The sequence below is a fragment of the Berghia stephanieae genome, chromosome 14 (assembly GCF_034508935.2).
Source record: "Berghia stephanieae isolate SIO BIC M18660-M18661 chromosome 14, UCSD_Bste_1.3, whole genome shotgun sequence".
Lineage (NCBI taxonomy): Eukaryota > Metazoa > Mollusca > Gastropoda > Nudibranchia > Aeolidiidae > Berghia > Berghia stephanieae.
The window spans coordinates 22,576,894-22,595,689 of NC_088373.1; the positions used below are offsets into that span (position 1 = coordinate 22,576,894).

General features: G+C 36.7%; 1 protein-coding gene across 3 annotated transcripts in view; it reads left to right on the top strand.

Annotated features, from left to right (window-relative positions):
• The window catches only part of LOC144959646 (phytanoyl-CoA dioxygenase domain-containing protein 1 homolog), a gene marked incomplete at its 3' end in the record, with an annotated part of 45,151 nt that overhangs the window by 16,116 nt on the left and 10,239 nt on the right, over positions 1-18,796 (top strand). The window contains 4 exon segments of one of the 3 annotated variants that reach the window (XM_078892306.1): positions 1,624-2,117; positions 5,483-5,574; positions 7,754-7,891; positions 9,940-10,086. In XM_078892306.1, coding sequence (XP_078748432.1) covers positions 5,506-5,574; positions 7,754-7,891; positions 9,940-10,086 — 354 coding nt within the window. 3 annotated transcript variants of the gene reach the window in all.

Genomic DNA, 18,796 nt, shown 5'->3' on the forward strand with positions numbered 1-18,796 from the left:
CAAAACCGAAGCCAACGTTAACATATTATAGATAGTATGCGCGTGGCTAAGAAGCTCACAACATTGCCATCTGGAAGTATGACGGACCAACACACAAACCTATGTGTAACCTTGAACTTATATAGTCTGGTTAATACAGTTAAATGAGAATTACTCACAATGATATAAAGCGGATGGCAAAAAGCAATAACAAAGACCTGGGTGACGTCAACTTCATACTATCTATAGCCTGACACAAGAACTCTCTAGGACTGGCAGTTTGACGTCATTTTTTAGGTTTCTGTAGCGTCTAGTGAGTTGTCGTTAGTAGTGCTCAAGGAAACAAGTTATTTCATTGGTTTAACTATTGAATACAACTCACGATTTGTTTTCTTTTGTGGCAAAAGACTGGCATTTTGACGTCAATTTTTGGTCAGTGTCAGGCTTTAACTTAACGATGGCTACGGTGTCAGGCTATAACTTTACGATGGCGACAGTGTCAGGCTGTAAGTTAACGATGACTACAGTGTCAGGCTATAGATAGAATGCGCTTGGCCAAGGAGTTCACAACATTGCCATCCGGAAGTATAACGGACCAACACACAAACTCTGTGTAACCATGAACTTTTATTGTCTGGTTAATACAGTTTAGTGAGAACAACTCACAAACACGGATGGCAAAAACAATAACAAAGGCCTGAGTGACGTCATCTGCATACTATCTATAGCTTTCCGATGGCTACGGTGTCAGGATATAACTTTACGATGGCTACGGTACAACTCAAATTATTTCTTTCTTCAACGCCTAGCATCAATGGGGACGATCTATATTACCTTTCCATGTGCTCGAGGTCATTGGTCATATAGATAGAATGCGCTTGGCCAAGGAGTTCACAACATTGCCATCCGGAAGTATAAAGGACCAACACACAAACTCTGTGTTACCATGAACGTTTATAGTCTGGTTAATACAGTTTAGTGAGAACAACTCACAAACGAGGATGGCAAAAACAATAACAAAGGCCTGAGTGACGTCATCTGCATTCTATCTATATATATAAATTGAAGTTGACGCCACTCGGGTCTTTGTTATTGTGTTTTACCATCCGTGTTTATGAGTAATTTTCATTAAACGGTATTAATGAGACTATAAACGTTCATGGTTACACGGAGTTTTGTGTGTTGGTCGGTCACACTTCCGGATGGCAATGGTGTGAGCTTCTTAGCCAAGCGCATACTATCTATTGGAATATGTGCTCAAAGTGACCCACTTAGTGAAAGGTGTTCTCAGCTTTTGGAATATCTAACATCACAATTGCCCATTTTGTTCAGTATGTTTACAACTTCCATAAACAAAGCAGCGTGTTTACATTTGTTAAGAAATATCCAATCGTTGGACAGCATCAAATCATGTGATTGATGACTCGGTTGGACGAAAACCTGAATATAGAAAGCTCCCATCGTTCGTATGTTCTAAGCAAAATACTCAAATCGGTTGGGCCCGAAAAGAAATAGCAACAAACGACAAATCTGAGTTTTATATTTAAACAATGAAACCTTTGAGAGAGTTCAAAGAAAAACAATAACTTAATTAGATATAGATTGAACGAAGATGACGTCACTCACGCCCTTTTTATTGTTTTTTGTGAGTTGTTCTCACTAAACTGTATTAACCAGACTATAAAAGTTCATGGATACACACAGTTTTGTGTGTCAGTCCGTTATACTTCCGGATGGCCATGTTGTGAACTCCTTGGCCAAGCGCATTCTATCTTTATAGAACCAATGACCAACCACCAATTGGAGAAAGGCAGAATTTTGTAAATTAATATTTTGGTTTTTTGTATTTTTTTCTTTTCTTTTCTTCTTTTTTTTTCGTTTTGTTTTCTTTTTTTTCTGATTGCATTTTCATGATATATCCTTTTGTCGTAGCACAATACGTAGAATACAGGTAGGTGTGTAGGGTTTAGTATATTGTGATGTTGTTGTACCATTGGGATGTGTACCGTGTTGGGTCATCGTGTTAATATTGCTGGTCATCAACATTTCTTACTATCCATTTCGTTCGGACACACTTTGGATTTATTCCTGAAGTTGCTGCGTGAAGTTTCTAACTGTGTGTAAGGAATGGAGTGTTGGTTAGTTTGGGTGTGTGGCTATGTGGTCTTGTAGTATGACACTCGCTTTCGGATCGGAAGGTCCTGGGTTCGAGCCTCTCTCGGCGCATAGCTGAATCATTGGAGAAGGCTCTTTACTCACATTCTCTCACCGTACTCAGGTGTAAAATGATTGCCTGGCCGTTAACATCGTTGTCTCTGTCCGAAGAAAAACCCATTGTAATATCGCCTTTGATGCGTCATGTCCCGTCCTAAATGTTAAATGTTGCTGTTGGCCAGGGACCCCTTGTAAAGCGCTTTGAGCACGTTTAATGGAATTTGCGCTATATAAAAGCTCTATTTTTTTTAGCTTGTGCCATTCTGTTCTTTTTCATTGGAGAGATCTTTATTATCTTTTTCTTGGGCTCCAGGCTTGGCCACGATGAAAAATGTGCTCAAAATGAAATTGACGTCATTCAGCTCTTTGTCATTGTTTTTAACCAGCCATTTTTATGAGAAGCTTTCACTAAATTATATTAATCAGATTATCTATAGATAGAATGCGCTTGGCCAAGGAGTTCACAACATTGCCATCCGGAAGTATAACGGATCAACACACAAACTCTGTGTAACCATGAACTTTTATAGTCTGGTTAATACAGTTTAGTGAGAACAACTCACAAACGCGGATGGCAAAAACAATAACAAAGGCCTGAGTGACGTCATCTGCATACTATCTATAGATAGTTCGAAGATGATGTCACTCATGTCTTTGTTATTGTTTTTTGCCATCCGCGTTTATGAGTAATGCTCACTGAACTGTATTAACCTGACTATAAACGTTCATGGACGCACACAGTTTTGTGTGTTGGTCCGTTATACTTCCGGATGGCAATGTTATGAGCTTCTTGGCCAAGCGCATACTATCTATAGATAGAATAAAGTAGACGCCACTCAGGCTTTTGTTACTGGGTTGTTTTTGTTTGTTTGTTTGCCATCTACATTTATGAGTAGTTATCACTAAATTTTATTAACCAGACTATAAACATTCAAGGTTACACATAGTTTTGTGTGTTGGTCTGTTGAACTTCCGGATGACAATGTTGTGAGCTTCTTAGCCAAGCGCATACTATCTATAAATGTTCAATTGATAGTATGCCCTTGGCTAAGAAGCTCATAACATTGCAATCCGGAAGTGAGCAGTACTCATAAACGCGGATGGCAAAAAAAAAAAACAATAACAAAGACCTGATTGACGTCGTCTTCGAACTATCTATAGTAAATATTGTTTTGTGTGTTGGTCTGTTATTCTTGCGGATGGCAATGTTGTGAGCTTTCTTTGCACCGCCTAGTGAGTTATCGTTAGTTAAGCTCATGGAAACAAGTTATTCCATTGGTTGAACTATTGAATACATCTCACGATTTGTTTTCTTTTGTGGCAAAAGACTGGCATTTTGACGTCATTTTTTGGTCAGTGTCAGGCTATAGATAGTTCAAAGATGACGTCACTCAGGCCTTTGTTATTGTTTTTGCCATCCGCGTTTGTGAGTTGTTCTCACGAAACTGTATTAACCAGACTATAAACGTTCATGGTTACACAGAGTTTGTGTGTTGGTCCGTTATACTTCCGGATGGCAATGTTGTGAACTCCTTGGCCAAGCGCATTCTATCTATAAGTTAACGATGGCTACGGCCGGCCGACGCCATATGACTGACAGACTGTATTTCCCGTCAATTTCGATATTGCAAGTGATAGTAAACATTGTTTCATCAGATTACATAATATAGTTCGAAGTTGACGTCACTCAGGTCTTTGTTCTTGGGGCTTTTTTTATTGTTGTTTGTTTGTTAATTTTTGCCATCCGCGTTTATGAGTAATTCTCACTTAACTGTATTAACCTGACTATAAACGATCATGATTGCACACAGTGTTGTGTGTTGGTCCGTTATACTTCCGGATGGCAATGTTGTGAGCTCCTTTGCCAGGCGCATACTATCTGTAGTATCTTTATTGAGTGTGAAAGCTGGGTGGGGATCCTGACCTCCCATAGTGGGCAGGGAGGTACATGTTGTGTCTTCTATACCCCCCCCCCCCCCCACCCGTTATCCAATTGTTTCCTATCATTGTCTTGGAATGAGATTACTTAGTTTTGTCATGACCCTGGCCGCAGTTCCTTGGCTGGGAGGGAAACAGTCGAATGTATAGTTATAGTTTTGGGAGATGATATTTTTTTCCTTGTATATCATCTCTCTGTTATGCATTGTAATATGTTTAGTTTACATAATATTATATTATATGATTTGTAAACATTTGAGTCTATTCCTCTTAGTTCGGACCTGTGCTTGTGTCTGGATGAGACTTTTAGGTGATCTCAAACTAAGTACTTTGACGGTGTGCTCTTGGAATCTACATCTTTACCCTATTTGAACCAATTCCCCTTTGTCTTACCTTTTCTTTTGTACTTTAATTATAATTCTAAAACATTTTACTATCCCATTTTGTTCCTTTTTACTGGCGCTTATATGACCTTAATCAAAATCAATGAGTGTGAAAGGGAGAGGGGTTTAGAGGGGTCTCTTGCGGCTATACATGGCATGCACTTGGCTTAGAAGTTCACAACATTGCCATCCGGAAGTATAACGGACCAACACACACAACTGTGTATAACCTTGAACGTTTATAGTCAGGTTAATACGGTTTAGTGAGGTTAACTCATAAATGTGTATGGCACAAAAAAAAATATATAAAAAAAATTAAAAATAATAATTATAATTTAAAAAAAAAAAAAAAAATTTAATAATTGTTTAAAATTAGAAAAAATAAATAAAAAAAAAATAAAATGAAATAATAATAATAATAATAATAATAATAATAATAATAATAATAATAATAATAATAATAATAATAATAATAATAATAATATAATAATAATAATAATAATAATAATAATAATAATAATAATAATAATAATAATAATAATAATAAATAATAATAATAATAATAATAATAATAATAATAATAATAATAATAATAATAATAATAGTAACAATAATAATAATAATAATAATAATAATAATAATAATAATAGTAACAATAATAATAATAATAATAATGAATAATAATAATAATAATAATAATAATAATAATAATAATAATAATAATAATAATAATAATAATAATAATAATAATAATAATAATAATGAAGGCCTGAGTGGCGTCAACTTCATTCTATCTATTGAAATATTTCGAAAACCGTGAACATATTTTTACTATGTCGATGTTTTTGAGCACATTTGGCCATGTGGCCAATGACTCGAGAACATAGATCGTCCCTATTTTCACCACATAAACCGTTTTAGTTTTCTTAGTTCAAGATGTGTATAATATTATTGTTATATCGCCCCAGATACTTAATTGTGCATACCAAGGATGGGGTCAGAGGTCAAAGACTGGAGCACGGAACACAAACCAACTCAGGCACTCTTCCAACACATCAAGGTAGGAAATTCCTGTGTGAAATGAAACACCGGGAAGGTGAAAATAGGATGGCATCAGATGAAAACAGGAAAAACAAAGGACGTTCCGAGTACAAACTCTTCGTCAGCAAAACAATAATAGGGGCCAGCGTGGCTCAGCAGTACGGTCTTTGCTTCGTACCCAAAAGGTACCCAGTTTGACTACCCGCCTCGTTGTGTGGCCTTGAGCAAGTCTCCTCGCCCTCGCTCACTTTGCGGTTCTGCACTGCGTCTGACGCCTGGGTTATTCCAGTCTTCCCTTAGAATAGACCCTGAAGACAAATTTCCCCCTGGGGATGAATGAAGGGAATTATTCTATTTTATTTATTTATTTAATAAATATACTAATAGTGAAGACAATAACGATTAAAGATTTGTCAGTGATACAAAATAAAAAGTTGAGCTTTGATATAGCGCAATATCCACTAAAGGCGTTCAACGGTCTTTAAATGGGGTCCCTGACCTATAGCAACGCCTAATATGTTGGACAAGACCTGACTCCAGTTAGGCGAAATCTTATATTGTTTTCTGACAGAAACAACGCTGTTTAAAGCCAGGTACTCATTTTACACATGAGCACGATGAGAGAATGTGAGTAAAGAGCCTTTTCCGAGGACTCAACTATGCGCCGAGCGAGGCTCGAACCCTTGACCTTCCGATCCGAAAACGATTGTCACAACACTAGACCACATATCCACTCAAAAGCATCAACAAATTAGAATATTTCCTGACACTGCACTGTTCGTCACCGTTACCGGTTTTTTTTCTCTCTTGTCTATAGATAGTATGCGCTTGACTAAAAAACTCACAACATTGCCATCCGGAAGTAAAACGGACCACACACAAAACTATGCGTAACCTTGAAACTTTATTGTCTGGTTAATAGATAGAATGAAGTTGACGTCACTCGGGTCTTTGTTTTTGTTTTTTTGCCCTCCACGTTTAGGAGTAATTCTCACTAAACTGTATAGATAGTATGCGCTTGGCCAAGAAGCTCACAACATTGACATCCGGAAGTATAAGGAACCAACACACAAAAATATGTGTGACCTTGAACGTTTAAAGTCTGGATAGTACAGGTAAGAGAGAATTACTCATAAACGTGGATGGCAAAAAGAAAAACAATAACAAAGACCCGAGTGACGTCTCCTTCATTCTATCTATTAACCAAACTATAAAGGTTCAAGGTTACACATATTTTTTTATGTTGTTCCGTTATACGTCCGGATGGCGATGTTGTGAGCTTCTTAGCCAAGCGCATACTATCTATAAGTGAGCGATGGCTTTGGTCTTTTCCGAGTTTCAGGCTATAATTTAACGAGAGCGACAGGACTTGTTCGGTCACGTCATTTTTAAAGTGAGATTGTCGTTATAAGGAAACTGCTAGGAAACTGCTGATCCCATTATCATCATCATCATCATCATCATCATCATCATCATCATCATCATCATCATCATCATCATCATGCCTAAATCAAGGGGAATAAATCAACATGTAATATTTAGTCGATAAGTCACATACCGTTTGTTTCCCTTCCATCTTACTCTCGTATTAAACAAGCTGCCAAGACATTACATATATGTTTCTACTACTACTACTACTACTACTACTACTACTACTACTACTACTACTACTACTACTACTACTACTACTACTACTACAACTACTACTACTACTACTACTACTATACTACTACTACTACTACTACTACTACTACCACTACTACTACTACTACTACTACCACTACTACTACTACTACTACTACTACTACTACTACTACTACTACTACTACTACTACTACTACTACTATATACTACTACTACTACCACTACTACTACTACTACTACTACTACTACCACCACCACTACTACTACTATACTACTACTACTACTACTACTACTACTACTACTACTACTACTACTATACAACTACTTCTACTACTACTACTACTACTACTACTACTACTACTACTACTACTACTACTACTTCTACTACTACTACTACCACTACTACTACTACTACTACTACTACTACTACTACTACTACTACTACTGCTACCACTACTACTTCTACTACTACTACTACTACTACTACTACTACTACTACTACTACTACTACTACTACTACTACTACTACTACTACCAACCACTTTCCATTCAAGGAGCCATCGGACTGGAACTTACACAGACTGACAAATGACCAAATCTCCCAGTTCCATCGAGATGGCTACTTGTCCAACATCAAAGTGTTGACAGACGAGCAGTGTGACTTGGTCCTCAACGACTACAAGTATTTCATGGTAAGATCTAGTTTCATGACAGACCGGAAGCCTTTATATATTCATATATTTACTGAAGCCTTTGCCAACTTGTACCCTGTCTATAGCCTTTCTAAACTTTTGGCCTTCGTAAATTAATAGCCTGGCTAGCCTGTGTACTCTTACTTTGTGAGATAATATTCGTAACTTTTTGCCTAACTACAGCCTTCATAAAATAATAGCCTGACGATTGCCTTCGTGAATTATTAGCCTGACTATAGCCTTCGTAAATTGATAGCCTGACTATAGGCTTTGTAAACTGTTAGCCTGACTATAGCCCTCGTATACTGTTAGCCTGACTATAGCCTTTATAATCTGTTAGCCTGACTATAGCCCTCGTTAACTGTTAGCCTGACTATAGCCCTCATAAACTGTTAGCCTGACTATAGCCCTCATAAACTGTTAGCCTGCCTATAGCCTTCGTAAACTCATAGCCTGACAGTGGACCCTCGCAAACTCATAGCTTGAAGATAGCCTTTGACTTGCCTTTTTCAACTCAAACTTACTTCTTGCTTTCGTAGTAAACTCTCACCTTGACTGTAAGCCTTTGGAAACCAATCGCCTGACACTGACCAATGATGACGTCACAATAGAAGACGACGATCATCATGAGAAAGTGAATTGTGAGCTGGTTCAAGATATCAACAAATTGAATTCTTCAATCCCATGACTCAATATTTTCACCCTTTTTTTGTGGAGATCACGGCCCTGTATTTTGATGTAAATTGAATGGAGGTGGCAGCCAGTAGGTTGACAAAGCCAATATGAAGGGTTGGAACGAGAACAGCATGAAAACAAGTAATCCTTTAACTATCCATTATCGTGCGGCTATGTGGTCTTGTGGTATGACACTCGCTTTTGGATCGGAAGGTCCTGGGTTTTAGCCTCGCTAGGCGCATAGTTGAGTACTAGGAAAAGGCTCTTTACTCACATTCTCTCACCATGCTCAGGTGTAAAATGAGTACCTGGCCGCTTACAGCGTTGTCTCTATCCGAAAAAAATTTGTAATATTGCCTTACATGTGTCATGTCTTGTCCTACATATTATGGGTAGCTGTTGGCTAGGGACCCATTGTAAAAGCGCTTTGAGCACGTTTATTCAATATTGCACTACATGCTCAGCTCAAGCTCAACTCGAACAGCAGGATACCAAGCCATCCTTTTTTGGGGGTTTGAATATGAAGACTGGTTCGAGTTTGCATACATTTTGTGGTTCTGAAATCAAATCTGACCCATGGCCTCGAATTGGTTGATATGAATCTGATACCCCGCAATAATAAGTCTCATGTTAAAATGATTCAAAAATCACATTTAAAAAAAGGAGAGAGAATCCATAATCTTTTCAATGAATTGTGAGAGCACGATCAAAGCCGGAGTTTATCCCGGTTTCTATAGCATGAAAGAGACAATAGCAATTTCTTTATATCCTTCAGTCCTGATAGTTCAATTGTTTGAGCCCTCGATTCTCAAGCAAAGGGACCAAAATCGGTGCAGTCGATATTTTTTTTTTTCTGATCCCCCTGTTTACCCAGTCGTGAGTGGGTGCTGGAAATGTTTGATCAGGCGGAAACACCTTTTGAGAAAGGAGTTAAAAGTGAGTTTTTGATATTCATAACCCAGGCATTCACCCCTTGTCCCTAATCATCTCGAGATACTCCTTCCAGATATACAAATCAAATATGAATTACTTCCGTACAAAATGCATTTTACGATGATTATGTTTCATTGTATGCATATGTGGTCTTGTGATATGGCATTCGCTTTTGGATCCTGGGTCCTGGGTTCGAGCCTCGCTCGGCGCATAGTTGAGTCCTTGGAAAAGGCTCTTTACTTACATTCTCTCACCTTACTCAGGTGTAAAATGAGTACCTGATCGTTAACTGCGCTGTCTCTAATATCGCCTAACAGGCGCCGTGTCTCGCTCTACATGTTACGTATTGCTGTTGGTCAGGGACCCTTTGTAAAGCACTTTGAGCATGTTTGTAGGATATTGCGCTATATAAAAAGCTCAATTTATTTATTTTCTTTCAGGGGGAGGAGAGTCATCCCGGCATGCATCTGTTGTACGAGTACCACAAGAACCAATCTGGAGACCCCAAAAACGTCCTCATGCACGCTCTGGGACACTGGCGGATGACCCAAATGTTCCATGACCTCATTTTTCTGCCATCGGTTGTTGTAAGTTTTTTAAACTCCTTCAATCCTAGAGATTTCTGCTACTTTTCAATATTAGAAAAAAAAAGTATAGGGAATGAGATTAGCGGAAGAGTAGAGTCCCTTGATTGGACGTCACCCATCGTCTGTGACGTCACCGGCGGAAAAGTTATTAGAGAGAGAACGTCATGTTGGTTGTGCGCATGCGTCTCTCGTCCTCGCTTCCGCGCACAACCAACATGACGTTCTCTCTCTAATTACTTTTCCGCCGGTGACGTTACAGACTCTGGGTGACTGTCATGGTCTCAAGTGAATAAAGAGCTACTCGACTATGCATAAAGATATATGTAGAATGAGGCCCCAGAATTTACTAGTTACTATAAATGAAAAACAATTAACGATTTGTTTACAATGAAATAAAAATAATGATGAAATTTAATTAAAAGAGATAAACAGTGATCGTGGCAGTTACAAATAGAGATATGAATATTTTACGTAACTTATGATAATATGTCAGGTTCATAAGTTTACGTTTCCAGGCAGTTGATGGGCTTGGATGATCTATTCCTCTGATAACAGGATTGGACTCGTAAAATTCCACTTCCAGGCAATTGGTAAGAAGTTATTGTGTAGTCCTTTGATAGCGGGCTTGGGTTTGATCCTTGAAGATTATACAATCAAAGTTAAAAGCTCCGGCGTCTTAATGGTGTAGATATAATATCTACAAAGTCCCAAAAGATAAAAATCTTCCAGTATATATATAGGAATAGAGCGACTGGCCGTCCGGCATAGATTGTGGAGAGAAAGTGAGTGTCAAATGTTAGACCTATCAGCTTTTATAATAAGTGGCTACGTGACAGAATGTAGAACGAAAAGTATTCACTAATTAGAAATTAATTCGAGGGAAGGCTATAAAAGGAAAGACGATCTAATATTAGAAGGTAAAGTTTATCTAAGCCTACCGAAATATAACTGGAGTGAGATGAATTCAGTTCTTAATAAAATAAAATTTAATAAGATAATTGTGAACAACCTTTACTGTGACACCCCCCACCCACGTTTAAAATATACTCTTTAACCATTATGGGAAAGATAGATTTTACAAACGGAAGTAAATTTACTATCATGATACTCTAGCATTAATCCATTGTTATGATTTGTGCTACAATTAAATTATTTATTAACTAGACATGGAAATGTTTATATTAACGTAGGTATATGAATGGGTGACAATAACAATGAAAGATTGTGATTACAAATCATTGTGATGAACAACATGATGGCAATGTGATTACAAATCATTGTGATAAACAATAGTGATGGCAATGAAGCATGATTTAAGTCGATGATATGAAGGTAATTTACTGAATGAAATGAATGAAAATGTAAATGGAATATTGACATTTCAATTATTAATCATAAATGAGTGAAAATTCATAACAATAATAGATAAAGAGAAGATTTCCCAAATCATGAATGGGTATGGTATATATATCCAAACAATACTCAATGTTACATTAAGTTGGGTCATCATGTTTACAAATAAAATTATCGAAATTGTGCGTTCTGATTTTGGCATAGTTTGCGAGGTAACTAACAGTATGCATGGGAGGTTAAGTTATACCCTTCTCACGTGTTTATACTAATCGAGAAAGTAGGTCGGCGTGAATATTTTCACAGCCTGGTATGTGAGAGATACTGAAAGTGTAATTTTGCAAAAATAGACTCCACCTTAGTACTCTACTATTATTCATTTTGTTATTTCTTATGTACGTGAGTGGTTTATGGTCCGTTTCGACCACAAACTCTTTTAGCAGTAGATATCTGCTGAATGTCTTTAAAGCAAAGACGATGGCCAGTCCTTCACGCTCTATTACAGAGTATCGTGATTCTCTGTCCAATAATTTTCTGCTTGCATATAAGCAAGGCATTAGAGTTCCCTCATGCTCCTGTAATAGTACACCTGCGATGCCCTTATCAGACGCGTCAGTTCTTACAACAAATTCTTTTGATATGTCGGGTAATTTAAGAATTGGTTCTGAACAGAGTAATGCCTTTAATTGGTTGAAGCTATTCTGACACGCTTCTGTCCAAACAATTTTGTTCGGTGACCCATTCTTTGTCAGATTTGTTAGCGGTGTCGCGATGTGCGCGAAGTTGTAAATGTATTTCCTGTAAAAATTTAGGAGCCCAAGTACTTTGCGTACTTCTTTTTTTGTCTTAGGTGGTTGCAATTGTGCGATTTTTGTTTGTTTTTCTGTCTCGGGTGTCTGTGTCCCATGACCAACGGTATGACCGAGAAAATCAATTTTGTAAAATGCAATGCTTGTTTTTGACGGTTTTGTTGTTAAAGAATTACGTTTTAATGCTTCAAGCACTAATTCTAAGGTTGTCATGTGATCAGTCCATGAGTTTGAGAAAATACATGCGTCGTCAAAGTATGAGAGTGTAGACGGGATGTCTTTTAATAACATACGCATCATTCTTTGGAATGTCGATGCGGCTGTCGATAATCCAAATGGCATATAGTTAAATTCTAACAATCCTAATGGTGATTGAAATGCTGTGTATTTCTTACATGATTCTTTCAGTGGAATCTGCCAGTAACCTCTAGAAAGATCACATTTTGTCATGTATTTTGCTTGAGATAAGGCGGCAAATAAATTCTCTTGATTTGGTATTGGTTCTGCATCAAACACTGTTGCTTCATTTAATTTGCGAAAGTCGATACATAGCCTTATCGATCCGTCTTTCTTTTTCACTACTACTATTGGTGATGAGTATGGGCTTGAAGAATATCTAACTATTCCTGTATCTAGCATATCCTTAACTTCCTTTTCAACTTGTTCTCGTGCGTGAAATGGAATAGGATAGTTTTTCACGTTGATAGGGGTAGATGTGGTTAACTTTATGTCGTGTTCCACTAATGTTGTATGTCCGGGTGCGTCTGTAAAGACTGACTGGTACTTTTCTAATAATGACCTGATTTCTCGTTTCTGACATTCGTTTAGTTGAGGATTGATTGTGACGTCATTAATTGTACTATTTTTAGAGTTACTGTGTTGTGGGGTGTGTTGTAGTTCGACATCATCGCTGTGAGTTTCGATGATTAATCCTACATTTGCAGCTTCCACATGGTTAAATATTGGTTGTGATAATCCGTCTCTATCGAAATACTTTTTTAGCATGTTTGCATGGAATGTCTTTGTTGTGTTGTTAATTTGAATCTCGTAATTAACACCAGATCGTACTGCTAATACCTTGAATGGTCCTTTCCATGTAGCTAAAAGTTTACTCGAGTCATCGGGTAAGAGTATTAGTACTTTGTCACCAATCTCAAATTTTCTTGACTTGCTTTTTCGATCGGAGTATTCCTTGTATTTCTCTGCTTTTTTAGTGACGGATTCCTGTGCTAGCTTACACGTGTCCTCTATTCTGTCTTTCAGGTTTCTTACATATTCGTAAGCAAACATAATTTCGTTATTGTCCTCCTCATTCCCTTTACAAATGTCGGCTACTATATTGATCGGGCCGCGAGGTGATCGTCCATACATCAACTCAAATGGGGAGTAGCCTGTAGATTCTTGGGGTATTTCTCTATATGCAAATAGGATTGCTGGTAAGTATCTGTCCCAATCATCTGGTTTTTCTGCTGACACTTTTCTTAACATATTCTTTAGAGTGCCATTAAATCTTTCACAAAGACCATTTGCTTGGGGGTGGTAGGGAGTTGTGAATGAGTGTTGGATTCCCATGAGTTTCATGGTTTCATGCATCATATGTGATGTAAATTGGGGTCCATTGTCCGACAGTATCTCATTTGGTATGCCTATTCTAGTAAAAATTGTCATCAATGCTTCAGCTATGTGATCCGATGTAGTTGATTTCAATGCTATCGCTTCTGGCCACCTGGTTGCGTAATCGACTAGTGTTAGTATGTGTGTATGGTTTCTATCTGATTTTGTTAAAGGGCCTATAATGTCAATTGCAACTTTTTGAAAAACTTTTTCAATAACTGGGGTTGTCTCTAATGGCAATCTCGGTATTCTGCCTTTTGCGACTCTTCTTTGGCATGTGTCACACGATTTCACATATTCTCGGACGTCTTTAGTAATTCCAGGCCATGTGAAATTCTCGGATATTCTCTTCAATGTGGAAGAGCTCCCAAGATGTCCAGAAGTTATTGAATCGTGCGCTATTCCAAGGATTTTGTTTCTGTAAATACTCGGCGTGACCAGTTGTTTAGCTATTTTGTTTCTTTTCCTGTGTAACCTGAACAGAATATCTTTTTCAATGATGTATTCAACTTTTGATTTCGTCCCTTTGTTTGCGATATTGAAATATGAAGTTAAAGTCGGGTCCTTTTTCTGTTCTTCAATGAACCTGTTCCTGTCAAATTGTTGTGGTTCTAGAGAAATAGTCATTGGCTTCTCTGTTGTCTTAGTCATCTTTCTTGTTTCTGCTAGACAAGCTGTTTCTTGGGTTAATGACCATTCTTTTACATCTGTTGGGTTGTCTTTAAGACCTTTTATATTGCCAACAATAACATCAGCGACGGGGTTGGGAAGTATACAGCATTCCACTATTCCTGTATAGTATGGGGTTTCTATGTACACGTTAGCTGTTTCAAAGGTTTCGACTGTGCCACTGAATGTGATGCATTGTACCGTTTTTCCAGTTTTGTCTTCGTCATTGATCAAAGATGCTTTTATTCCTACTGTACTGCATCCTGTGTCTCTCAATATTTTGCAATCAGTTCCATTAGCTTTGCCTTCACAAAAAAATAGCGATCCTGATTTGTGAGTTTGTGTTAAAAGTGACATACCTTTCACGCAATACACATTTATATTTTCTCCTGACATTACTCGTGTCTGATTGTTTACACTTGTTTGGAGTGATGCATTTGCAGTTTCTTTTGGATATCGCACGATTTTGTAACATTTGTCTGCTGTGTGGCCTTTCATTCCACAATATTGACATTTAATTATAGGTTTGTTGGTTTTCTTATACTCAGTATTATTGTCAGTGCTATTTCTTGTTTTGTTTTGATAGGATCGGCTATGGTCTCTATTGAACTGTTTGTTCCATGGTTTGTTACTATGATCATCTTGTTTCACTTGCGTGTTCCGAGTGATTGATCGGCTCGTTCTATTTGAGTTTTGAACTTTAGGTGTACATGGACTCTGAGCAGCGGCAGCGTAGTATGGTTCCTTCAATGTTCTGCTAAGGGGTGTCAATGGATGTGCGCTGTTAAAGTTTTCTGCGTAGATTTTTAATTTGTCCAAGTTTTCTGGCTTTCTCTCTTTAAAGAATGCGACTAAATCTGGGTTGCAAGCTTGATAGATTCGATTCTTCAGCGTGAGATAGTAAAGGCCTGCAAAGTCGTCTTGTTTTACGTTTGCCAACTCAAGCCACCGATTTAGAAATTGAGTAATTCGGTTCACGAATGTATTAAAGTCTTCTCCACTTTCCGGTTTTGCAGTGTGAAACCTTTCCTGGTAACCATCTTCCGTTAATCTAAATCTTTTTAGTAGAGCGTCTTTAATTTTTCCATAGTCATCTGCATCTTCAGTTGTTAAGGTATAGAAAACTTTTAGCGGTTCTCCAGATAAGCAGTTAATCAAGGCTGTGGCCCATTTGCTTTCTGGCCAACGATAACCTTTAGCCTGAACTTCGAATCGGTGTAAGAAGGATTCTAGACAGTCTGAGCGTTCATCGTATGTTGGCATGCGTGGAAGTTTCACGAAAAATTCATCACTATTATTATGTTTTCTTTCATGACCGGTTTTTGTTTTTTCAATTTCCAGCATCATTTGGGTCCTTTTGGTTTCTTCTTCTGCTAAAGCTATTTGTCTTTTTAGTTCCCTTTCTTGGACTCTTTCTTCTCGTTCTTCTCTACGTATTCTTTCTTCGTGTTCTTTTTCTTCTCTACGAATTCTTTCTTCATTTTCTTCTCTACGAATTCTTTCTTCGTGTTCTTTTTCTTCTCTACGAATTCTTTCTTCATTTTCTTCTCTACGAATTCTTTCTTCATTTTCTTCTCTACGAATTCTTTCTTCTTTTTCTTCTTTTATTTTCTCTTCGCACCATGAAAATATCCTTTCCTGGGGTATTTCTAAGTCCTTTGCGAGACTTAAGTATCTTTTATATGCTTCCATTTTTGCAATAAATTAGTTACGATGTTTTATATATATTATATTGACAGGATACTGTTACTGACTGTTTTATTTATTTACACTTACTGGAATGAACTGTTCTATTTTAGAAATCTCTCTCTCTTATTTCAACTTATTATGTATGTTGAATTTGATGCCTTTTATCGTTATATCTTATAAAGCAATGCGTCAATACAATGCGGAGTTATGACTTGAGTCCATAACAATGTGTCAATCGCGTGTACTCTAAACTATGTTACTACGAAAAATGTATCACCAATGTGTGTGACTCGTCGTTAGTTTGTGTACAATTATTCGCAATGACGCTAATATACTAGAGTGTGATAACAATAATAGGATGCCAAAATAATCCCAAGTTATCTATCACTAAATATAACACGACGGCTAGTAGACTCCTTTTATTATTATTTTTTTTTTTAAGGCTCACTTTTCAGAACATAATATATAAGTGGTTTTCGGTAACAGTAATATGCCAAAAATGTATTTAAAACAAATCACTATGCAAAACAAATCACGTTGTCTATAGTTACTATGTGATGCCCAACTCATGTAAAAGAGAATAATGAAGGATATATTTACCAACTCAGTTCGTGGCTGGGACCTCTCTCTTGTTCAATGGTTGTTCAACAATTGTAATTAGGCATTGAAGAGTGTTTAACAGTGATGTCTGAAATACAAAACAATAAAATATCGTAAGATTTACAATAGTTACAAAATGTGTTCACAACACTGAGTGATTGGATGATAGGTGAATGAATCGTTATGGAATGTAAACATATTGAAAACAATTCATGAATGAGGCAAAAAACAAAATGAAATGAGTGATATAATAACAAAGTGGACAAGGAATGAATGAATGAATGAAAAACTGAGTGAATAGATGAATGAATGACTGGATAATGTATGAATGAAAGAATGAAGGGAGGAATAAATGTATGAATGATTGGATAAATGAGTGAATAAACGAATGAATGGATGAATGAATGAATGAATAAATAAATGAATGAACAATGAATGAATGAATAATTTATAAATGAATAAATGAATGAAGGAATGAATCAATAAAATGCTATTCAATTTGAATGAAAGAATGAATGGATAAATTGCTATTCCATTTAAATGAAGAAATGAAAAAGAAAAAAAAATTAATCCTGTAAATAGGGAGTTCAATTAAAATATGATCAAGTGGGGCAATTAAGAGTTTTACAATTTAAACTTTAAAGTTAGATGAAATAGATATATGTAACTAAATAAATTCAATTCTTTATATGTGTCCCCTCCAAAATGTCATGGTCTCAAGTGAATAAAGAGCTACTCGACTATGCATAAAGATATATGTAGAATGAGGCCCCAGAATTTACTAGTTACTATAAATGAAAAACAATTAACGATTTGTTTACAATGAAATAAAAATAATGATGAAATTTAATTAAAAGAGATAAACAGTGATCGTGGCAGTTACAAATAGAGATATGAATATTTTACGTAACTTATGATAATATGTCAGGTTCATAAGTTTACGTTTCCAGGCAGTTGATGGGCTTGGATGATCTATTCCTCTGATAACAGGATTGGACTCGTAAAATTCCACTTCCAGGCAATTGGTAAGAAGTTATTGTGTAGTCCTTTGATAGCGGGCTTGGGTTTGATCCTTGAAGATTATACAATCAAAGTTAAAAGCTCCGGCGTCTTAATGGTGTAGATATAATATCTACAAAGTCCCAAAAGATAAAAATCTTCCAGTATATATATAGGAATAGAGCGACTGGCCGTCCGGCATAGATTGTGGAGAGAAAGTGAGTGTCAAATGTTAGACCTATCAGCTTTTATAATAAGTGGCTACGTGACAGAATGTAGAACGAAAAGTATTCACTAATTAGAAATTAATTCGAGGGAAGGCTATAAAAGGAAAGACGATCTAATATTAGAAGGTAAAGTTTATCTAAGCCTACCGAAATATAACTGGAGTGAGATGAATTCAGTTCTTAATAAAATAAAATTTAATAAGATAGTTGTGAACAATCTTTACTGTGATGGTGACGTCCAATCAAGGGACGCTACTCTTCCGCTAATCTCATTCCCTATTAAAAATGAGCATCTCGTACATAGATAGTTTTATTCAACTACTATTAACATTAAAAAATTAAGAACATTAGCTGTAATACTACGCCTATAATTTGTCTCAGAAAAATGTAATAAATAGGCATGGGGTCAAAGTAACCCCGGGTAAACTACGGATATAGTCGGTGTTAGGGTTGACTGAGTTAACCTTCTCCTTACGAACTACAGGAAAATTGTCACATTCCTTACGATTCAACCCACTGTTTTCTCGTTCTCATTTTTTTCTACATCACATCATTTAAAGAGAATATTTTGTTATAGCTATAAAAACTTGACACTGTGTTGCAGAGCTTATTTTGCTGAAGAATATTATATATGGAATGTGCTTTTTGCTTATCTGTTTGAATAAATTAATCTATTTTAGTTTAGAGTGGCTGTAAAATTTTGAGTAAAATTCTGAAAATGTATGGTAAGGAGACAGTTTTTTTTTTAAAATT